This window comes from Myxine glutinosa, chromosome 3, assembly GCF_964187855.1.
Source record: "Myxine glutinosa chromosome 3, kmMyxGlut1.1, whole genome shotgun sequence".
NCBI classification, from domain to species: domain Eukaryota; kingdom Metazoa; phylum Chordata; class Myxini; order Myxiniformes; family Myxinidae; genus Myxine; species Myxine glutinosa.
This window is the reverse complement of record NC_136263.1, coordinates 68,557,904-68,577,835: the sequence shown is the minus strand read 5'-3', so window position 1 is coordinate 68,577,835 and position 19,932 is coordinate 68,557,904. Positions and strand designations below refer to the sequence as shown.

At 43.6% G+C, this 19,932-nt stretch overlaps 1 protein-coding gene across 1 annotated transcript in view; it reads right to left on the bottom strand.

Moving 5' to 3' along the window:
- LRP2 (LDL receptor related protein 2) overlaps window positions 1-19,932 on the bottom strand; it is a 433,005-nt gene that overhangs the window by 53,424 nt on the left and 359,649 nt on the right. The window contains exons 63-69 of the mRNA XM_068110809.2: window positions 18,120-18,236; window positions 14,571-14,708; window positions 14,350-14,472; window positions 11,548-11,676; window positions 10,752-10,883; window positions 8,444-8,575; window positions 5,170-5,313 (exon numbers count right to left, since the gene is read on the bottom strand). Coding sequence (XP_067966910.2) covers window positions 5,170-5,313; window positions 8,444-8,575; window positions 10,752-10,883; window positions 11,548-11,676; window positions 14,350-14,472; window positions 14,571-14,708; window positions 18,120-18,236 — 915 coding nt within the window. The remainder of the gene's footprint in view (window positions 1-5,169; window positions 5,314-8,443; window positions 8,576-10,751; window positions 10,884-11,547; window positions 11,677-14,349; window positions 14,473-14,570; window positions 14,709-18,119; window positions 18,237-19,932) is intronic.

Sequence of the window (19,932 nt, the reverse complement as noted above, 5' to 3'; positions counted from 1 at the left end):
GCCGGGCTTCGCGTGCCGCGAGAACCAGCGGGGATCCGAGCCACGGCGGGTTCAAAAGGACCGCCGTACGCGATCCACGCTGGGCCGTGCTGGGAACGGCCGCGTCCGTGCTCCACTAGGCGGAGCGGGCAGCTCGATAGGAAGGGTCGTCATGGCGACCACTTTTTGTTGAGACATGCCGGCAGGTCGAGATCAGGACATTGGATGGCTCCACGCCGAGGTGGTGCGTGGGATCTCGGCCCGGGTAAGCCCCCGTCCCTGCCCCGAATGCGGGACGTATCCAGCCGCTGGCACAAAACAACCCGCATTCATTGCTCGGCTGTACGAAGCCGAGCTTTAGAAGGGAATTGGCGCACCGAGAGGATCTAATAAGTAGACGGGTGATGAGGTTAGTGTTTTGGACCCAAAATTAGAAAAAGGCAAAATTTGATGATTGGTACGGTGATTAGCAGTAAATGACAAATTTTTGATTTGTTGGATTTGGACGAGCGAAATTGATAGTAGGACCTCCCCGATGTGGTGGGATGGCAAATCCACCATCCCTCACAGACGGGGGGCAAAGGAGCACTAGCTTATGGGGTTGATGGCAGTGAAGACTAGCCCGGGTGGGTTAGGATATTGTGTGTAGGGATCTAGCGAAGATGACATTAGGTAACGTTAAGGTTAGTTAGTGACTGATACCTGTAGTGGGGACGCAGGTAGATTAGTGTGGATGATAATGACGTGGGAGCACAATAGTTTAAAGGGACGATTGGGAAGCGCAAGTTTCAGAGGGGAGTAGTTAGCTGAGATGATGCCATGTGTTTGAGGATTGAACAGGTGAGATTGAACAGGTGTGATTGCACAGGTGTGCAACTGAACAGGTGTGTGGAGCAGTGTATGAGTAAGAGTGAGTGAAGGGGATTGTGTATTGTGCTGACCAAATGGTCTAGGAAGAGGAGGAGGGTGCAGGTGGCACCAGGTATGATTGCACAGGTGTGCAACGACAGGTGAATGGAGGACAGGTGTATGGAATAAATGGTATGGAGTATTGGAATGGATGGTCGTGGAGTGAGCATGGTGGAAACAATGGAGTGGAGTGGATGGTGCGAAGGTGTGAATGGGGGAAGAGTGGACCCCCATCACGAATACCCGGGGCGGGTAGTGTAAGTGTTAGGTAAAGGGTATAGGTAAATTGTGGTTGGATATTGGCATCTGTGGTGCGGGTGGAAGAATGGTGATTGGATGGGTGCATTAGTGTTGTGGAAATGACTGGGCATGTAGCCTGTTAGTGTGTGTAGTTGGTTGGGCACTCCACCACTGTGAGGATGTCGGCCAGGTGAGGCCGCAGGTGGGCTCTGGGAGCCGGTAGTTGTTGTGGATGGGGCCCGAGGATCCGGAGGACGGACCCGGGTAGCCCAGTGCCAGAGGGCACCAAGGGGTGACAGAGCCAGGAGGGGCTTTCCCCAGTTAGTTAGGTTAGGGTGAGGAGCTAGGTAAGCTCGGGTGGCAACTGCAGTGGTGTAGGTGTGCAGGTGGGTAGACCTGCTGGGAGGGCTACACGTCGCAGCCCAGAAATTGTGCGAGGGCACCGGGAGATGAATCGGGGGAGTGAGACCCCAAATTGAGAAGCACCACAGTTTGGTCAATGGGAATTGGTTTTTAGAACCCATAGTGTAAGTTGGCCAATGGATTGGCAGGGAGAGACCCCGGGTAGTGTAAAGTGTGTTAAGGTCATTTAGAGGATAGTTAGGATTGGAGTCTCCTCGCACCATCTGCATCCACTCACCTGAGGTGACAGGTACTCCACACCATGCCATGTTTTGATTATTTTTTATGATGCAAATGTTTTGGATTGTGAGACGCATCATGACGTGGGTGTGACATTGTGCGTAATTCCATCTCTCCCTCCTTATGAGGATTGATGACGAATTGGGTGATGGCAAATTTTGGATAGTGGGGGAGTGAAGACGAATTTGGTATAAGGGAAATAAGGGGAAGACGTGACGGTAGCGACGGATTGGTAATGTGTAGATTTTTGTACATATGGGGTAAGGGCAAGGGTAGTGTAGGTGACAGGGGGGTGACGTACGGTAGGGACGAGCTTTCTCATTTCGCTCTCCGTGCGCATTTCGCCTTGCATTGCCTTATTGACGTGTACCCTTGTGACCTTACCCCTCGCTCATTTCTCTTGTCCCCCTTTTGTCTCCCACATGACCTGTGCGCCATGGGGCGCCGAGGGGAGCGTGCGTGAGTCGGCCATTGTGCGCCCGGAACTCTCAGAACCAGCTGTTTGCATCGATGCACCACATTATGGACCACATGTCTGTGGCCGAGCACCACTTATGGACCCCATGGGTTGGGGCATGGCCCCTCTGCTGGAACCGGCCATGAGGGCCCGAAATCTTGCTGGCGGACCTTGGCCACAGGGCACCGATGCCCCACAGGTGAACCACACGTAGTCGGCCCTGTGGGCCATAAATAAAGAAAATAAAATGGACACGTTGGGCACACTTTATTGCAAATAGGCCGCCAGTAAGAAAATGAGAGAGAATGACAACAACTGGAAGAACAAATAATAATAACCAGCAGAGGGAGCCGAAGAGCAAGAGATCACCTGCAGGGTTAGGGGTTGTTGATTTATTTTTTTATTGTTGAACACTCTTGAACAATGGTGACTGCACCGATTGGTGCTTGGGTGTGTATTGGTGCGTTTTTGGGTGCTTTCATGGTGCATTGATGCAGAGCAGACTGTCTCCCCCCCAGAAAGAACAATTACAGGTCCTGGGTTAGTTTTGTAAATAAAAAATAGCGTCATTGTAAATAATGCTCCCCACCGTCAGTGTATAGTTTGAGGACCATTCCGCAATTCGGTTAACTGTGGGCGTAAGTCTGTTAGGCAGGGTGCAATGGAGCAGCGGGACACATTTATTTATGTTCTAAAACTGTCGCACTCAGGGTCAGGTTAAAAGTAGAGGGAACTACACCTACGTGTCACACTAAATAAAAGTTGTAGGCCCGGGACATGCCTAAGAGGAGGAGGGTGCAGTGTTGCGGATATGAGGACTGTATATTTTTTTTATTGTGTGAATTATTATTATTGTTTATTCTGCGCCTCCTGCCTCCGGAGCTGTGTAAAGGTCAAAGGGCATCCCATAATTAGTCCATAAAGCATCCACACCACAGCCAATCATAGAATACCCCTGTTCAATAGTTATATCTTATTATGTGTTTTTAGGGTAAGGCTGTGTCTCCCATTAATTGAAATACTCCATTGCACCAGTGAAAGAGATAGATTCCCTTCATTCCCATTCCCAAAACCTCCATTCCCCCTTTTCGTCGTTTGGCAATTACCTCCCCTCCAATAACCGCCATTGACCACGAGGCAGGGTCGGAGAAGAAAGGCGTGTCTCCACCTCGTCATAGAGGGGAGGAGTGAGCCAGCCCCACTCGACCAACCATGAGCCAGGGGTTTGGCTAGAGAGGGCGGAGGAAGAGCGATCGGGGAGGTTCGCAAAGGTTGAGGGGCGGGGCCTATATAACCCACAGCGCGACGCTCCCCAGGCAGTCGAGCTTTGAAGAAGAAAGAGAGGCGCTGAGAGGAGGGAATGAGCAGGCGTGACCGCAGCTAAAATCCGCAGCGCGACGCTCCCAAAAGAGAAGCTGAGATGAGCTTTGACGAGATGAGCTTTTACCGGCAGACAAAAGGGAGCCCAAGCCGTTGAGAAGAGAGAGGGTCCAAGAAGCAGAGCTGAGTTGTGTGGTTTTGGTCGTCAGTGGTTGCGTTGTGGTGGTCAGTGGTTGCGTTGGTTGCGTTGAGTTGTCGGTGGTGAGGAGTGATTGGACCAAGAGAACATAGAGAACATCCAAGGAGAGGACATCCCAGAAAGCACAAAGCCTGTTGTAATCCTGGAAAAGCAGCGGCGGCCACAGCAGCAACAACACCCAACAGCCGCTTGGGGCCTGGACGGCGGTTTTGAGCAGGGCCGCGAAGGAACAGCGGCTGCTAAACGCGCCGATCGTGCTGCACAATACAGCTCCAAGCCATCCTCTCCTTCCAGCCAATTCCTGTCATCATTCCCCGTGTGAGTCTGTCTTTTGTTTGTTCTGTCCCTGGGTTAATTAAGACTGTAGGTAAGCTAGCGTTGCACTGTGTATCTAATCTCGTCTGTAAATAAACGTGACTGCTTTCTTTTTGCTTGTGTGTATAATAAATCCAATTACTCTTCTGTCCGTCTTCTCGTCTTATTCCTTTTCCTCTTTGCATTCGGTCGTTTTAGAGTTTTCCAGATTGGGCAGCTGCGGTGCGATACGGCCAAAGTTTGGGGTGAATCGGGTGAGTTGGGGAAGAATCGGGGGAACTGTTAGTGTTAGGTCGCGGTAATACACCACCGCTCGGTCAATATAACATCTTAACCGCGACAGTAACAATATGTTTCATGTGTATGTCTGTTTTTTGTGTTTAATGTGTTAGCTCTTATACAAGCCTCAACCAAGCACACAAAAAAAAAAACGTGGAAAAACTCTGAGTAGTGTTATTTCCGTGCTCTGGCATTTGGGGTGCAGTCCCAAATAGTGGAGGTGTAAGAATGCCGACCACCCCTCAATCTCCATGCAACAATATATTATATCATCATCCCTGGTGTTGGGCTAGCGGCTAGGGTGCCGGCTTAGGATCCTAGGATCCTGGGTTCGAATCCCGGTCGATTGCTGAATTAACGCCAGGGGGGTTGACTCAGCCTGTCATCCTTCCGAGGTCGGCTAATTGAGTACCAGTTCACTGGTAATTCCCTGTTTGTCGTTAAAGGCGGCAAAAAGGGTTGGCGTCAGGAAGGGCATCCAGCCGTAAAACATTGCTTCAAAAAGGGGACCGAAAAACAACAACAACCACGGTTCCCGAAAAAGGCCAACCCCCGCTTTGCGGGGAAAAATGGCCTCTAAAGGTGGTTTTTTAAATTTTTATTTGCCCCACCCGTTCATTCCAAATCCTCCTCCAATTAGTACTGTCAGGTGACAAAGTATCCTGCAAACAAAATTAACCAGAAAATTCAACCCAACATCACAATCATCACATCAACACCAAAATCCATCATTGGTGAATAAATACAATTAAACTCGACTATAAACAAGCAATTTTACATCAATAAAATGATCAAAATCTGTCGTTGCAAGGTGTGTTCAAAGACATACTGAGGCTTGAGTTTTCTGGGTCCCAGTCAAAGTCCAAAGCCTGGATATCACGTTCATTTTCCAGGTAATTGGAGTACTTTTGTGACTCGAGATTGAAGGTTCGTATGCGCACTTTGTCCGGCAGGAGCAGCAAGCCTGGATTTCCTGGGTCACATGAGGGCGGAATGCAGATATAGTATTCAATTCCCAAAACACCGATGCATCTTCTTTTCTCTCATAATCACAGCTTCCTTTCAGACTGGTTTTGGGACCATCTCTTACACAATATAGCATGGATTCCTACGTACTTGTACGACACAAACCTGTTCACATTGGTTACTTCTCTTCTCGTATAAATTACTCGAAAGCTTATTTTATTCTACAAGGTTTAAGGTTCATAGAGGAGCTGGAATATAAATGAGGCACACAGAGGCAGACAAACATATAAGACAACACCGGCCTTCAAACATACACGATTGCTAAGCTTAGGGGAAGTGACATCACTTCCCATAGCACTCTGGGTACCAACGGCACCATCTCTTTATGGTGCCACTTTTCTTTTCCACACCCAGCGGAGAAATCAACAAGGAATTTCCTCCTTCCAATAGATGCCAACCTATGGATGTTTGTCTGTGCTCTATCTATCTATAATTCCATTAATCTCTGTGTGTATGTGTGTTTGTATGTGTGTATGTGTGTATGTGTGTATGTGTGTATGTGTGTATGTTTGTCTGTGACCGCTGTTTCTCGACAACTACCGGTCCGATATACTTGAAACTTGCCAGGTATATTGCTGGGGACCCGAGGATGTGCCTTTTCAAGGTTTGAAATTAATCGGACAAGTAGTTACCGAGCTATGGCGATTTCTTTACCAAACACCGCAAGCCGTTCGCTTTGGACCAAACCATTTCATGTAAATAGAGGGGGGGGTTCTGTGGTCGTTGCGAATGGACCAAACCATTCATGTAAATAGAGGGGGGGGTTCTGTGGTCGTTACTGCCACGTGGTTTCAAAGTTTTTTTTTTGTTGTTGTTGTTTGCACGCATGTTTTTTTGCACCCACGTACGGGCACGCCCTAGGATGTTTACACACACACACCCCTACACAAATTTTTTTTTTTTTTTTTTTTTGGCAAGGAACGGGCACCCACGTACGGGCACGTCCTAGCTTATATATAGTACGGGCATGCCCTAGTCCTCTAAATGCTGAATGCCAAGCGACCATTTTAAAGTCTTCGGGATGACTCGGCGGGGGTTTGAATCAAACTGCCTACGTACGAGATTCACACCGGACTCTCTAAATATTATGCCACTGAGTCTGGTTGAAACTTTCAAACTGGGGAATGTTCCACTTTGCATCTTTTTTTGAAAGCTGCCACAATTGTTTCACAACTCCATGGCTCGGCTGATGTTGACAACAATCTCACAATTACGATCACCCTCCAATATTTGTGAATTTGCATTTGCTAACAATTGAGAAACATTCAATGCAAGATCCTTCTCATTTTAAAACCGATCCATTGTCGTAGTCGAGTCGATATTGCAGAATAACTCTCATTATAAATGTCCCGAGACCAAGATTATCATCTGTTAGTGATTTCATGCCTTTCCAGACTTGTTCCTAGAAACAACGTAGATCTTCCCTATCATTTTCGTTCTTTTTACACCCTTTCTGTTTTTATATCTTCACTCCTAATTTTGACCTCAAGACTCAACTTGTTTAAACTACACCACAAAGTTGGCTCTCCTTCTCTTGTCTACAGATATTACTTCGGTTTCTGCTCCCAAGAACTTGCTGCTTGTGTGCCACCGCCATTAGCGAGACCACAGAATACTTGACAAGCCACTACATTGCATGATTATTGTGTGGCCATTGGCAACTCAAGTGTTGTTGTGATGTTTGTTTCTTCCCCTCCACTGTCAAACTATGGAACTCTTTACCTTCTCTTGTATTTCCTAACAGTTAATAACCTTCCCCTTTTCAAAATGCAGGTTTTCCAGTTTCTCAAAAACTCTTAGATTATTTTTTCTTCTCTTCACTTCACTTCCCTATTTCTTTGGTTATTTTTATGCCTCCGCCGACAAAGTCGCCGGAGGCATTATGTTTTTGGGTTGTCCGTCCGTCCGTCCGGGCTAAACCTCGTTTTTCTCAGCACCCATATGCCCGATTGAGACGAAACTTTCAGGGTAGGAGTGATACCCATGCAGAATGTTTTTATGATAATTGTGACGTCATAGGTCACGTGGTATGGCAGCCATCTTGGATTAATGCAAATAATTAAAAAATTATTTCTCAGAAACCGCAGAATGGAAAAATTTGAAACTTGGCACATTGTCAAGTACTCCCAATGGGGAACAAAAGCATGATAACGATGACATCATAGGTGAAGTGGTATACCAGCCAAAAATGTTTTAATCAAATTCTTTATCCTAAAATCTGAAATTGCATGCACATGATCTATGACACATTTGTATTGAAGTATTACATTTATGACATCATAGGTCACATGGTTTGGCAGCCATTTTGGATTGAAGGAAAATATTAAATAATTATATCTCTGAACCTGCTCACCCTATCGATGCGAAATTTTACAAATATCATCTAACAGCACTGTTGCATGTAGTTTGAAAATGATGATGTCATAGGTCACGTGGTTTGGCAGCTATCTTGGATAGAAAAACGAACCTTATCCAATCAACACGAAACTTCACAAACGTGACCCACTATCTGTCCTCCGCTCCCCCTTTCTTCCTGTTCTTGGAAGCAAGAGGGCATTCTTATATCATTACATAACATTTCTTCATTACCTTATTAAAATGGTGGAATAGTTAACTCTATTTTCCTTCTCCAATCCACCTCATTATTATGCCATTACCAACTTCACCTTCTCCGACCTCCTCACAACTTGCTTCGCCACCTTTGCAACTTCTCTTTTCATTACATTCACAATCTTGGTAGCAGCGAGATGTCTCCGAGAACAATTACCCAAACTACCTTCAGGTCCCCATTCACAATCTTGCGAGATATTTCCCATAGAAATTCCATGGAATTGCCACTCTCAAGTGATTGTGAATAGGCTAATTGTGATAATAAATCATAAATTAATTATCATCTTTGTGATGTATGGATACAACATTTAATTAAAATAACGATGTAACAATGTAGTTCACAATCTCACGAGACTACGTCATCTCGTGGGACTTGCATGACGGAGGGACGGACAGACAGACAGACTCGGCAAGTGTATTATTTAATATAGATGAGGGTTTGTTAGCAGGCATTGCAACTTGCTTACCCGTTGCAGCACACTCGAGGTCATTACCGGAACCTATGGGTACGAAACCCTTGGAACAAAGACAGCGATAGCTTCCCTTAGAATTCTCACAAAGCTGGGGGCATGTTCCATAAACTTCACACTCGTTTACATCTGCAGGAGAGAGTATCAAAAGCTCAGTTAACGTCTTTGCATCCAACACCCGTAAGACAGCAAACACACCCATTCACATTAATTGGCTGAGTGAACACTTGGTGAAAATATTATATAAATGTGCCTTCCTTTGTCAGGCATTGAACGTCAATCATTGAGCATCCTCTGATGAAGAACGATGTGCTACTGGAGTCTCAAGCTGAAAACTTTGTGATTTGCCAAAATATGAACACTTGTGAATATATACCATGAAGTCTTCCTTAAAAACCAAGTTGGAATCCACACTAACCATGACAAATAATGCTATTAGATAAGGAAAACAGCTTTTTATAGGTTTGTAGTTTTGCAGGTTGCAAAAGTATTAAACTTGAAGGTATCTCATGGTTCCGTCTTTCAACACCAAGTGTTACTGCGAGAAAGCTTTAATCGTTAATTTGCTAGCAACTAATGTCGTTAATTAGAGATCCAATCCTTCCAGGATGGATACCTATTGTTTTTGTTCAGATTCTTATTGTTATTATTCTTCCGCTGGGATTTTGTGGATTTTTTTCCCTTTAAAATTCATTTTCTCGACAACTGTTGGTCCGACTGACACGGAACTTTCACCATTGTATGTGCATACTCACGTAAAAAATTTTAAGTGATAATTATGACGTCATAGAACACGTACTGGCGCCATCTTGGAAAAACCCAAAAACTTTGGACCTCTATATCTCCGAAACCACTCGATGGAAAAACTTCAAATATGCCTCATTGTAAAGCACTCCGCATAGGGAATAAGTATCGTTAACCATGAGGCCGTTAAAAAAGAGTGTTGTTAACCATGAGGTTAACGACACGTCCCATGGAACTTCCATGGAATTCTGGATTCTGAACATCCATGGAATTCTGAACTTCCATGGAGGTCATCGGTGCCTTCATTATGACATCATAATTCGACAAGTACAATGCTTTATCAGTTTTCAAATTATTGAACGTTTTCTATGCAACAATATAAGAGGAGAACGTTAATCAATGACGTTATTGGTCACATGATTCGGCAGCCATATTGGATTGAACATAAAACGACCTTCAAAGCTCTTGTTATCCGAAACGGCTGAACAGATCGAGGCGAAACTTTAAAGGCATCATCGCTTATCCATGACGAACAAAAGGTTCTCCAGGTATGATGCCATAGGTCATGTGGTTTGGCAGCTATGATTTTTTGAAGACTAAACCTTTAAAAACAACTCCTCCAGTACGGCTGGACAGATCGAGTGCAAACTTCACACACATGTTCCCCATTACTTTAGGATACCAGGGTGTTCTCAAATAAATCATAGGTCATATGGTATGTTGGCCAGGTTGTATTGAACAAAAATCTTTAAAAATGTATTTCTCTTGAGCCACTCCATCCACCGACTTGAAACTTCAAATTTATGAACTAGTCGTCAAAGGGAATACTTATTTAAAATTTCAACGTGATCTGTCACACAGTCGGGCAGCCAGAATGTTTTATTGTTTTAAGAAGAAACTCTACAATTTTATCTTCTCCAGCCATGCGACATTTCAGTATATCTATTAATTACCTACTGTTTGAACTCAGTGGCATTCTGTCTATTAATTATGTACCTTTCAACCCTTAGGACTGATGGGACCCCTTAGACCTTTGAGAATCCTTTAAGATCCCCACCCTTAAGACTACTACGACCCCAAAATACCCTGAAGACCCTTAAATACCACAAAGACCCAGAGGACCCAAAAGACCCGAGGACCAAAAAGACCCCAGGACTCAAAAGACCCCGTGGACTCAAAAGACCCCATGGACTCAAAAGACCCCGTGGACTCAAAATATCCCGTGGAATCAAAATACCCCGAAAACTCAAAATACCCTGTGGACTATGAAGACCCATATGACCTCAAGGACCCCTCATTAATTTTTTTTCTTTTTAATCCATTTCTGAATTCAGTTTTATAAAACGAATGTCATGGGTCATGTGTCCGATGAAAGCGGGGTTATATCAAAGTGGGGTTGTATCAAAGCGGGGATGTATCAAAACAGGGCGGATTGGATCCCGGTCATAACTGCCCGCAGTTATAAAGTGCCCTGTCGTAGGTGGGCTGTCTAGTTCTTGTTATATATATATATATATATATTTACCTCTGAAGGTGTTAGTCAAGGCCTAATTATACTTACCGTCACAGTTGTTGTAGTTTTCGGTGCTTCCAGTGAAACCAGGATAACATGAACAAACAAAGCCACCTCCTTCCAGATTGACGCACTTTTGTTCACAAATCCTATCGCCGCACGTCCGGTTTATTGCACGATCTGAAAATTCCGACAAAACCTTTTAAAAAACCATTCTTTATTATTCAAAGCTCAGAACAAAGCATGTCCTAGAATGAAATGAGTCACATTGTGGAAGATTTGGCAATAACATTGTTTTTAACTCTCTTTGTCCTCCTTCCATCCCCTTAAATACGAGTTCCCTTACAAGAAACTTCAATGCAGGAGAAGACCATCACGCCCAGAAAGCCTGCGCAATGGTGCCAACCTATGGTTGTTTGTTCCTGCTTCATCTGTTCTAAATGCTGAGCATCAAGCACCATTTTAAAAAGTCTTTCATACTACTCGGCCGGGGTCATGTTCGAATCGCTGACCTCCTCGACTCCGAGCGGAAGCTCTAACCATTATTACACCACTGAGTCTGGTTGCATTATGGTTTTTGGTCTTCTCCTCGCCAATATTTCCTACAACTGTCCCTCCACCCTGCCATCGGAGGTTTCGCCCACTTTCCACTGCGTTCTAGCTGTTATGTTCCTAGCTTCTCCATGAGCCTCGACTTTGTATACAAAAAAAAACCAATAACAAATAGGTATTACAATCCTTTTCCTTTCTGTTTGGGAATTTGGTCTAGAATGACCAAATGAATCTACTAATGCTTAACCCACTGAATTGATGGAACCCGAGGAAATGAGAAGGAAGTACATACTGCATCCCGCTTCATCTGTAAAGTCTCCACAATCATTGTAGTCATTGCACAATGTGGCCAAGGGAACGCAGCGTCTGTTACTGCATTTAAACTCGTTCACTGTGCATGGAGCAAATGTGGGTTCTTTACCTGAAATGAGATTGGAAAAGATGAATGACAAACATTATACCAAGAGAACCTGGAGAAAGACTCGTCTTCATCTCGACGTGTTCAATTTCGCACCTCCCATTCATTCACATAACCTGTCTGGCTAATGATTTAAGGCACCATATGAAACCTTCATTCCTCATGAATTAAAGTCTTTTTTTAATTAGAAGATGATTTTAACAATAACTAGAAGGGCACTCGGTAGAGAGCAAACCTCTGCCAGGCCGAACAGTTTACGTTTTGTATCTCACTGATGGGCCGGATCTACCTCTGGACCTGAACCAATATCTAATGGGCTTGTTGGTGTCATTTAACCAACTCATCCACCAAGTTTTTTCATATAAAGTCGTCCACAACTTTTTGGAATATCATTTTATATTATTGTCTTTGGCCCCATCTCTCAATAGTGAAGAATCACTTAAAATTAAAAAAAATTCTCGTTTTCGTATCCGGATTCGGTAATATTCACCAAAATCGAATTAATTCGTCCGTGTCACACACCCAAACTGTCCACCAAACTTAGTGTGAATCCGTCCACAGCTTTTTGAGATATCCTACAATATATAGTTTTTGGCCCTATCTCCCAATGGTGAAGAATCACTTAAGAAAAAATTAAATAATTCTCATATCCGAATCCATATTCAGATCTTCACCCAAATCGAATCGATTCATCCTTGATGTCACACCCAACCGGTCCACCAAGTTTCGTCCAAATCTATTCACAACTTTTTGATATTTCATGCTCCAGCCCATATCGTTTTTGTCCCTATCTCTCAATGGTGAAGAATCACTTAAAAATTCTACTAGCCGGATCCAAATCCAGATCTTCACCAAAATCTAATCATTTCGTTCGTGTCACATATGCTACATATCTGCCAAATGCCATCTGAACTGATTAAATTTTGGGGGCAAGAGGTCAAAGGTCAAAGGTCATGTCAGGTAAAAATGTGATAACTTGAGAACAGCTGAATGGATTTAAATCAAACTTGGTACAAGTATTATCATGATGTAATAATGTGGGTGGAGGCATATCGTCGACGTCGTGATGTCGAAGAGTGTTGTCCTAGTTTCCTCTCTTTTGTAGGTGGATTTGAGAATAGATAGGTCAGATGTGAGCAAGTTGTTAACTGTGCTTTCCTTACATTAGACCTCTTTAGACAATTAGTTCATGGCCGTCCGTCTGTCCATCCATCCATCTTATCAGTTTATGATTGTCAATTTATGATCATGGAACAACTTATTTAAAACAAACGTTATATTTTGAACATGAATAGGAAGAAAAGTCTTTTGTTTTACCATACTTCGTTTTTGAATTCGTACTGATCAAACATGTGCAGAGAGGAGTTTTATTTTTTTTGTATACAAGATCGAGGCTCGTGTAAGAGCTAACATTAATGACAAAAAAACATAAACGGACACATAAAACATAATAAAGGGAGCGGAAGACAAAATGGGGAGAGAGAGGGAAGCAGACAAGTGCAACAGTAGAGAACAGGGACATCGGGAGATCTGTGGGAGGGAGAGGGTTTGGGGGGAGGAGGCATGGGAAAGGGGGTGGGGGGTGGGAGAGGTATAAAACACATGGACACTGCTAGGACTCTTCCAGGAAAGAAGTCGGAATTTCAAAAAGAGGATCTGGGGGTGTATTAACAGGGGTAGAAAAGATCAAGGTTTTGGATGGGCGAAGATAAGAGAATGTGATGAACAGCTGTTTTACAGACCTGGAGGGACGAGTGGGATTGAAGAGAGTGAGGGACTTTGTTCCAAAGGCGGGAGAAAAGCGGAATGAAGGAGTGAAGGTGAATAGAGAGTCTTGATTTTCGCAGTTTAACCATAAGAGGGTTGCAGGCAGATCTTATGCGATGTGTAGTATTTGGGGGACAGAGCACAGAGAGAGCTGGGGGAACTAGGCCGGAGAGGAGGCGGTAGAAGACAGAAAGACCACCAACCTGCCTGCGGTGAGTGAGTGAAAGGTCTTCAGAGTTAGCTTCATCGCAGGAGATTCCAATGATCCTGCAAGCTTTGGTTTCAACAGCGTGAAGCCGAGCTAGGTGTTATTGGAATAAGTTTATAATCATTATTATTAAAGGCAAGTTTCATGATCTTAATAACTCAAGAAAACAACTCTATTTTATGTTCTTAATACCGGAAAATAATACGTTGTGTTACGTTCTTAATAACCCTATTATCCATGAAAATAAACAGCACAAAACAATGTGTAAACATGTTAATTAACGGTACAGTTTGGACAAGTTTAAAAACTGAAATCCCTAACCCTATATTACCTCCTAAGTTTGCGGATTTGCAGTTCCCAGGGATTTTCATGAATGTTACCCCCAGGAACGGCAAGGCTCTCCTGTATATACTTAAACACTGTGCGGGGTATCGTATTCTATGAACTCTCCAGTTTTGTTTCAGTGGTGGGATTATTTTATTTTCTTTCCTTTGAAAAAGGGAAACTGGAGAAGAAATGGTACGTACTGGGAGGCAAATAGCCACTGATAAAAAACAGAGGGAGAGTGAAGGGAATTGAGAGAGGGTGAGGAGGGGAGAGAGTGGTAGAGTGGTCGATTGTTATTAAATAAATAAATACATATTTGGATAGATAAAGTAGATAGTTTAAGATATTAGTAGCTCGTTAAAGTTTGTACTTACAATTGTCATCATTTTCATCACTGCCATCCCCACAATCATCCACCTGATTGCACAGTTCATGGGAGTAGATGCAACGATTGTTGTCACAGCGGAAACGAGTTGGATGCTGACAATCCACATTCACTGCTCACACAACGACATAAGAACATGTACCACGTTGCGAGCTGAAAGACACATAAAGTTCAGTGCACCAACAGAAGCTATAAGACAGACAAACTTACAGCACAGACTTAGATCTTCGTCGGAGGAATCACCGCAATCATTATCGCCATCGCATACCCACCGCAGTGGGATACAGATGTGATTTTTACATTGAAACTTTAAATCATTGCACCAGGAGCCATTGGGGTATCGCGTTGCTGTGCGGGAAGAAGGGAGTGAAAAGGTGGGGAATGTTAAAAATAATGAACATTATCCTGTATAAATACACCTTTATCACAATAGCCTTTTCAATCCAACTTTATAGAGTAATTAAACAATGTCTATCATACGGAATGTTCATGTTGGAGAGATACCCGTTTCCTTTTTTAATGGAAATGTCACTGTATGGAAGGATAGCCTTGAGTAATGAGGCATGCACACTCACGTCTAAGCTATCTAGCCTGGGTTCAAATTCCAGCTCACCTATAAACTGTTGTCGTCTTCTATCGCCTAAGCTGAGCAACAAGCATTTGAAGTAGCAACAAACATTTGAAGTAGCAACAAGCATTTGAAGTAGCAACAAACATTTGAAGTAGCAACAAGCATTTGAAGTAGCAACAAACATTTGAAGTAGCAACAAGCATTTGAAGTAGCAACAAACATTTGAAGTAGCAAGCAGATACTGCAGCACCATACAGTTCCTAGTGGAAATCGAAGAGATTTATTTTCCAACAAGATAATGATCCAAAACACACGTCCAATATATTTGTAGGAAAACTATTTTGGAGAACAAGGTTACAACTTCCATTTGCAATGTTGCAAGGCTCTTTAACGTGAGGAGAGGACCGGAGTATGACCTCAGAAGACGATATGAAGCAACTGGATCAATAAAAGAGAGATTCCAATAAGTAGACGTCCCAGGATAATGACTCTCGCTCAGGACCAATACATTCGCACGACCCATCTACACAATCAGTTTGTCAAAACGCAGCCTTATGTAATTAGGCCACAATGAAACAAATTTTAGTTTAAAATTCAGTGCGATTATGCAAGCTGGATTTGTTCTGTCCCATATCTGAGGTTTAGCACCTCAACTGCATCCCCATTGTTTGGATGTAGATCCTCCCATACTCCATGCCCACCCCAGTGCAATGACGTTGAGTTCTTTCTAGGCATTTGTTGTTTTACTTCTTAAGTGAGGTATGACATTCCATGTCAAAGAGGAGATCCTGCTAAGACTGTGGGCTGCAGAAATGCCAACTTTTTTGGATACAAAGTTGAGGCTCGTGGATGAGTTAGGAAACCAGTCACCACAACTCAGGAAGGACATAGCTGCATAGAGAGGGTTCAGTGCAGTGGCTACTAGATTGATTTTGGGCCGAGCTAGACTCAAGCTATGAAGAGTGGTTGAAGGAAACAGGAATTTATACATTAGAAAGAAGGCGGTTACGAGGGGATATTGTAGTGCCGTGTAGGGCTGAGTGAGGCCACTATTAGTGGGGCCGAGTAAGGCCTGTGTTGCCGTTGCCTGGAATAAAGATGGTGCTTGATCCTATCTGCGTGTCCGCATCTTTATAACAAAGACATTACAGATATGACATAGATTTTTGAGATAATGTAGAATACATCCAAAACTAGAATCCGGGCACTCGGTAGAGCGCATACCTTCGCCGCAGCTACTGTTCTGTACTTGGCATGGGAGTGTATGCGATGTGAAACTTTATGTGAAATGCGATCGATTTTTAAAAATCAGAATTTGAGCAAATCTGTTTCATTCGTCTGTTAATATGCCTCCCCGATTGACAAATCTGCAATTTGAATTTCATTTGAGGTTGAAATGATTGCGGGAGATCGCGTTATAGTGATGACGTCTTGGATGGACATCCTCTTCTTCAGTCGCTCATAACTTTGAGTGAAATACGATCGAGTTAAAAATAGTCAGAATTTGAGCAAATCTGTTTCATTCGTTTGTTAATATGCCTCATCTCTTGACAAATCTGCAATTATAATTTTTTTTGAGGTTGAAATGATCGCGGGAGATTGCGTTATAGTGATGACGTCCTGGATGGACATCTTCTTCTTCAGTCGCGCATAACTTTGAGTGAAATACGATCGAGTTAAAAATAGTCAGAATTTGAGCAAATCTGTTTCATTCGTTTGTTAATATGCCTCATCTATTGTCAAATCTGCAATTATAATTTTTTTTGAGGTTGAAATGATCGCGGGAGATCGCGTTATAGTGATGACGTCCTGGATGGACATCTTCTTCTTCAGTCGCTCATAACTTTGAGTGAAATACGATCGAGTTAAAAATAGTCAGAATTTGAGCAAATCTGTTTCCCAAAATCTAATCAAATGTGTCCCGTATAATAACCAATCATCCCACCAAATTTCATGCAATTCGGTTGAATACTTTTTGAGTTATGCGATTAACATACACACACACAGACATACAAATAAATACACAGCGATCAAAACATAACCTTCCGCTTTTGCGAAGGTAATTAGTGCAGAAGAATTAGTCAACACAATAGACAGGAATAGGACCAGGGACCATACATAGCCTGAGAGTAAAGGAGAGGAGAGAAGTTAAGTAAGAAAGGGGTTTTTCACTCAGAGAGTAGTTAATGCATGGAATGATGGTCTCCCTGGAAAGGTAGTGGCAGCAGAAACAGGAGTTAAGTTTAAATTGGAATTCAAAATTAGCCAAATTTCAAATTCCTACCCAAAGTTGAAGGGAGTACTGTGTACGTGGCACAGTCACACTATCAGTGACGTGACGTTGCAATCAGTAGTCACTTATTACACCCAAATTATTCTTATATAAAATCACGTTTGCTTGATTGATGCAAGCCCCGCCCCTTTTAGCAAGAGGGTGCAGAAATCTCCGCCCCTTTTCTCAGCAAGAGGGTTTTGGACAGGAGCAAATTTCTGGCAAATGCGCGCATCCACAGTCGAAGCTCCAACGTCTCCTCTGCAAGATGTGAGTTTGTCTATCAAGTACACTGCTCTGCAAAAGTGTTAGACTTTTTGCATTGTTCTACTTTAATGCATATGGAAACTAAAACGGTGTTCAATGCAAATACACCTTTATGAAACAGACTAGCGTATTCAAACAACCAAATGTAAACACAATATAACTTCATAGAAACAAATAGCAAGTACATCCATACACCCTTTTTCTTCAAAACCATTGAAATTCTTTCAGGAAATCTTAAAAAATAAATGTGTTATAAACTCTTGTGGAATGTTGTTCCACGCTTCTTCCAAGACCTTCGAAAGATCGTACAAGTTGCTGGGATTTTTTTTCCTTTTTATTTGTCCAAGTAGTCCCATCCGTGCTTTAATGGGGTCATTCCATGATTGAAGGATTCTACGAGCTTCCTCCTTCTTTTGCAAGTCAGTTTTAATTATTCCAGCTTAGTGTTTTGGACCATTATCTTGCTGCAAGATTCAAGTTTGGACCAAGAAAGTCTTACACCACTGGGGATATCATGGTGGATTAAAATTTGTGTGTGCATTGTTGCAAACAGTCACAAGATAGTGACTTCCTTCCTCTTTGGTGCCAGTGAACTGATCTATACAACGAAATATTCCAACATGTAGCTGGTGGTGTTTGCAACTCTCACGGCAATCAAGCTCATCTGAGAAGTCCTCGCAGTCCTGACTCCCATCACATCTGAATGATTCTCGGATGCAGTGTCCACTAGAACACTGGAAATAACCAGGAAGACAGATCTGCAGGTCTGGAGTGAATAACATGAGGAAGGAACATTGTTAGTGGAGAGAATACAATTGAAAACGGTGGCAATATTTCAGGAACAAATCTTCAAAACAAACATTCTCAAAACACTTTGGGTGCTTTTTTAGATTAACATAAATGGGCTTCACAAATTAAACACATTGGGAAAATTAAGAATTAAGCACACACAAATTTTTTATTTTTTAAACAAAAAACACAACTTAAGCAAACAACCAAAGCTACTCTGGAGTGGCTAAGGAACAAAAAGATAAATGTCCTTCAGTAACTCAGTCAGAGCCCTGACCAAAATCCAATCCAAAATCTGTGGCATGACTTGAAGATTGCTGTCCATCAACACTTTCCATGATCTGAAACAGACATTAATCTTGCTTTTGGCACCAAAAACAAACAGTGATGTGTTAAGTTCTATATTAGAACATCTCCTATGCATCCTCATCTGGGGTTTGTATCATGAAGCCACACCTCTGGATAGTCAGGTGATAATACCAATCAAGCTGATGCTCTGGACCTTAATGTATACCTAATTATCACGTTTGCTCGAGGCAGTGGAAGACAGGTGTGTGTGTGTGTGTGTGTGTGTGTGTGTGTGTGTGTTTGAGATTGGTTGTTATCTCCATATGTGGGTTTCAGAAGGTGGAGTGGAATGGAGCCTCCTAGGTCTCAAAGTATATCCACCTTCGTGTGTGCGTGTAATAGTGTTTGCGCGCGCGCGCACACACACACACACACACACACACACACACACACACACACACACACACACACACACACACACACACACATACACACACACACACACACACACCTACGGTTTTGAGATTTGCACATATTGGTCATTAAAGGTTAAAGGGTTGCCCCCCATAGTTAGTCCACGAGCAACACATAGGCCACCTGTAGTATTACTTATGTCATAGTATGTGTAAGTATAGGCCATTTCCCCTCGTAATATCTGCATTGTGTAAAGACATGAGTTTAGGTCCTTTCATTTTGCGTCCACCCTCCAATTCCACCTCTATGGGCATAATTGATCCTGCGCCCCATTTGGGTGACCCGCTCAGTTTGTTACGCTTTGGCTGCCAGCAGCATTTTGCTGCCCTTTGTTTGCTCACTAGTCGAGTAACACGAGGTAGGCCTGAGAAGGAGGAGCGCGAGGTCGGGGTGGGGCGGCGTCAAGGCGGAGCGTCAGAGGCGATGACGGTAAGGGCCACCAGCCAACCAGGGCTCGAACAGCATGGCGTGACAGGGCGTGGTAAGGCGCGTCTGGTAAGTGCTAGAAGGTTCGCGGGGCATGCCTATATAAATGATTGCACAAAGCCCTTGAAAGGACTGAAGCGGAGGACTTGCACGAAAGTACTCGTAAGGACTTACCAGCAGGACTCGTTGGGAAAGGGCAGTGGTGAACAGGACTCGCAAGGAGAGAGCGCACGTGAGGGCACTTGTTATTCGAGAGGACTGTGAAGAATGTGATTCACAGCGCTCGCTTTGGAGGCATTGCGCTATATCTCAGTATTACGTACGCGCAGAAGGAAAGGCAGCCAGACGCGCCGGTGGCGAATATCGCCTATTCAGCCACGCGAGTGAACGCGGAAATAGCCGCCAGTGTTAACCGCCAACCGCCAGAGCCCAGACCCTACCGTTCGCCCCGTATTATCCCGTGTGCGCCGGACGACACGCGGACA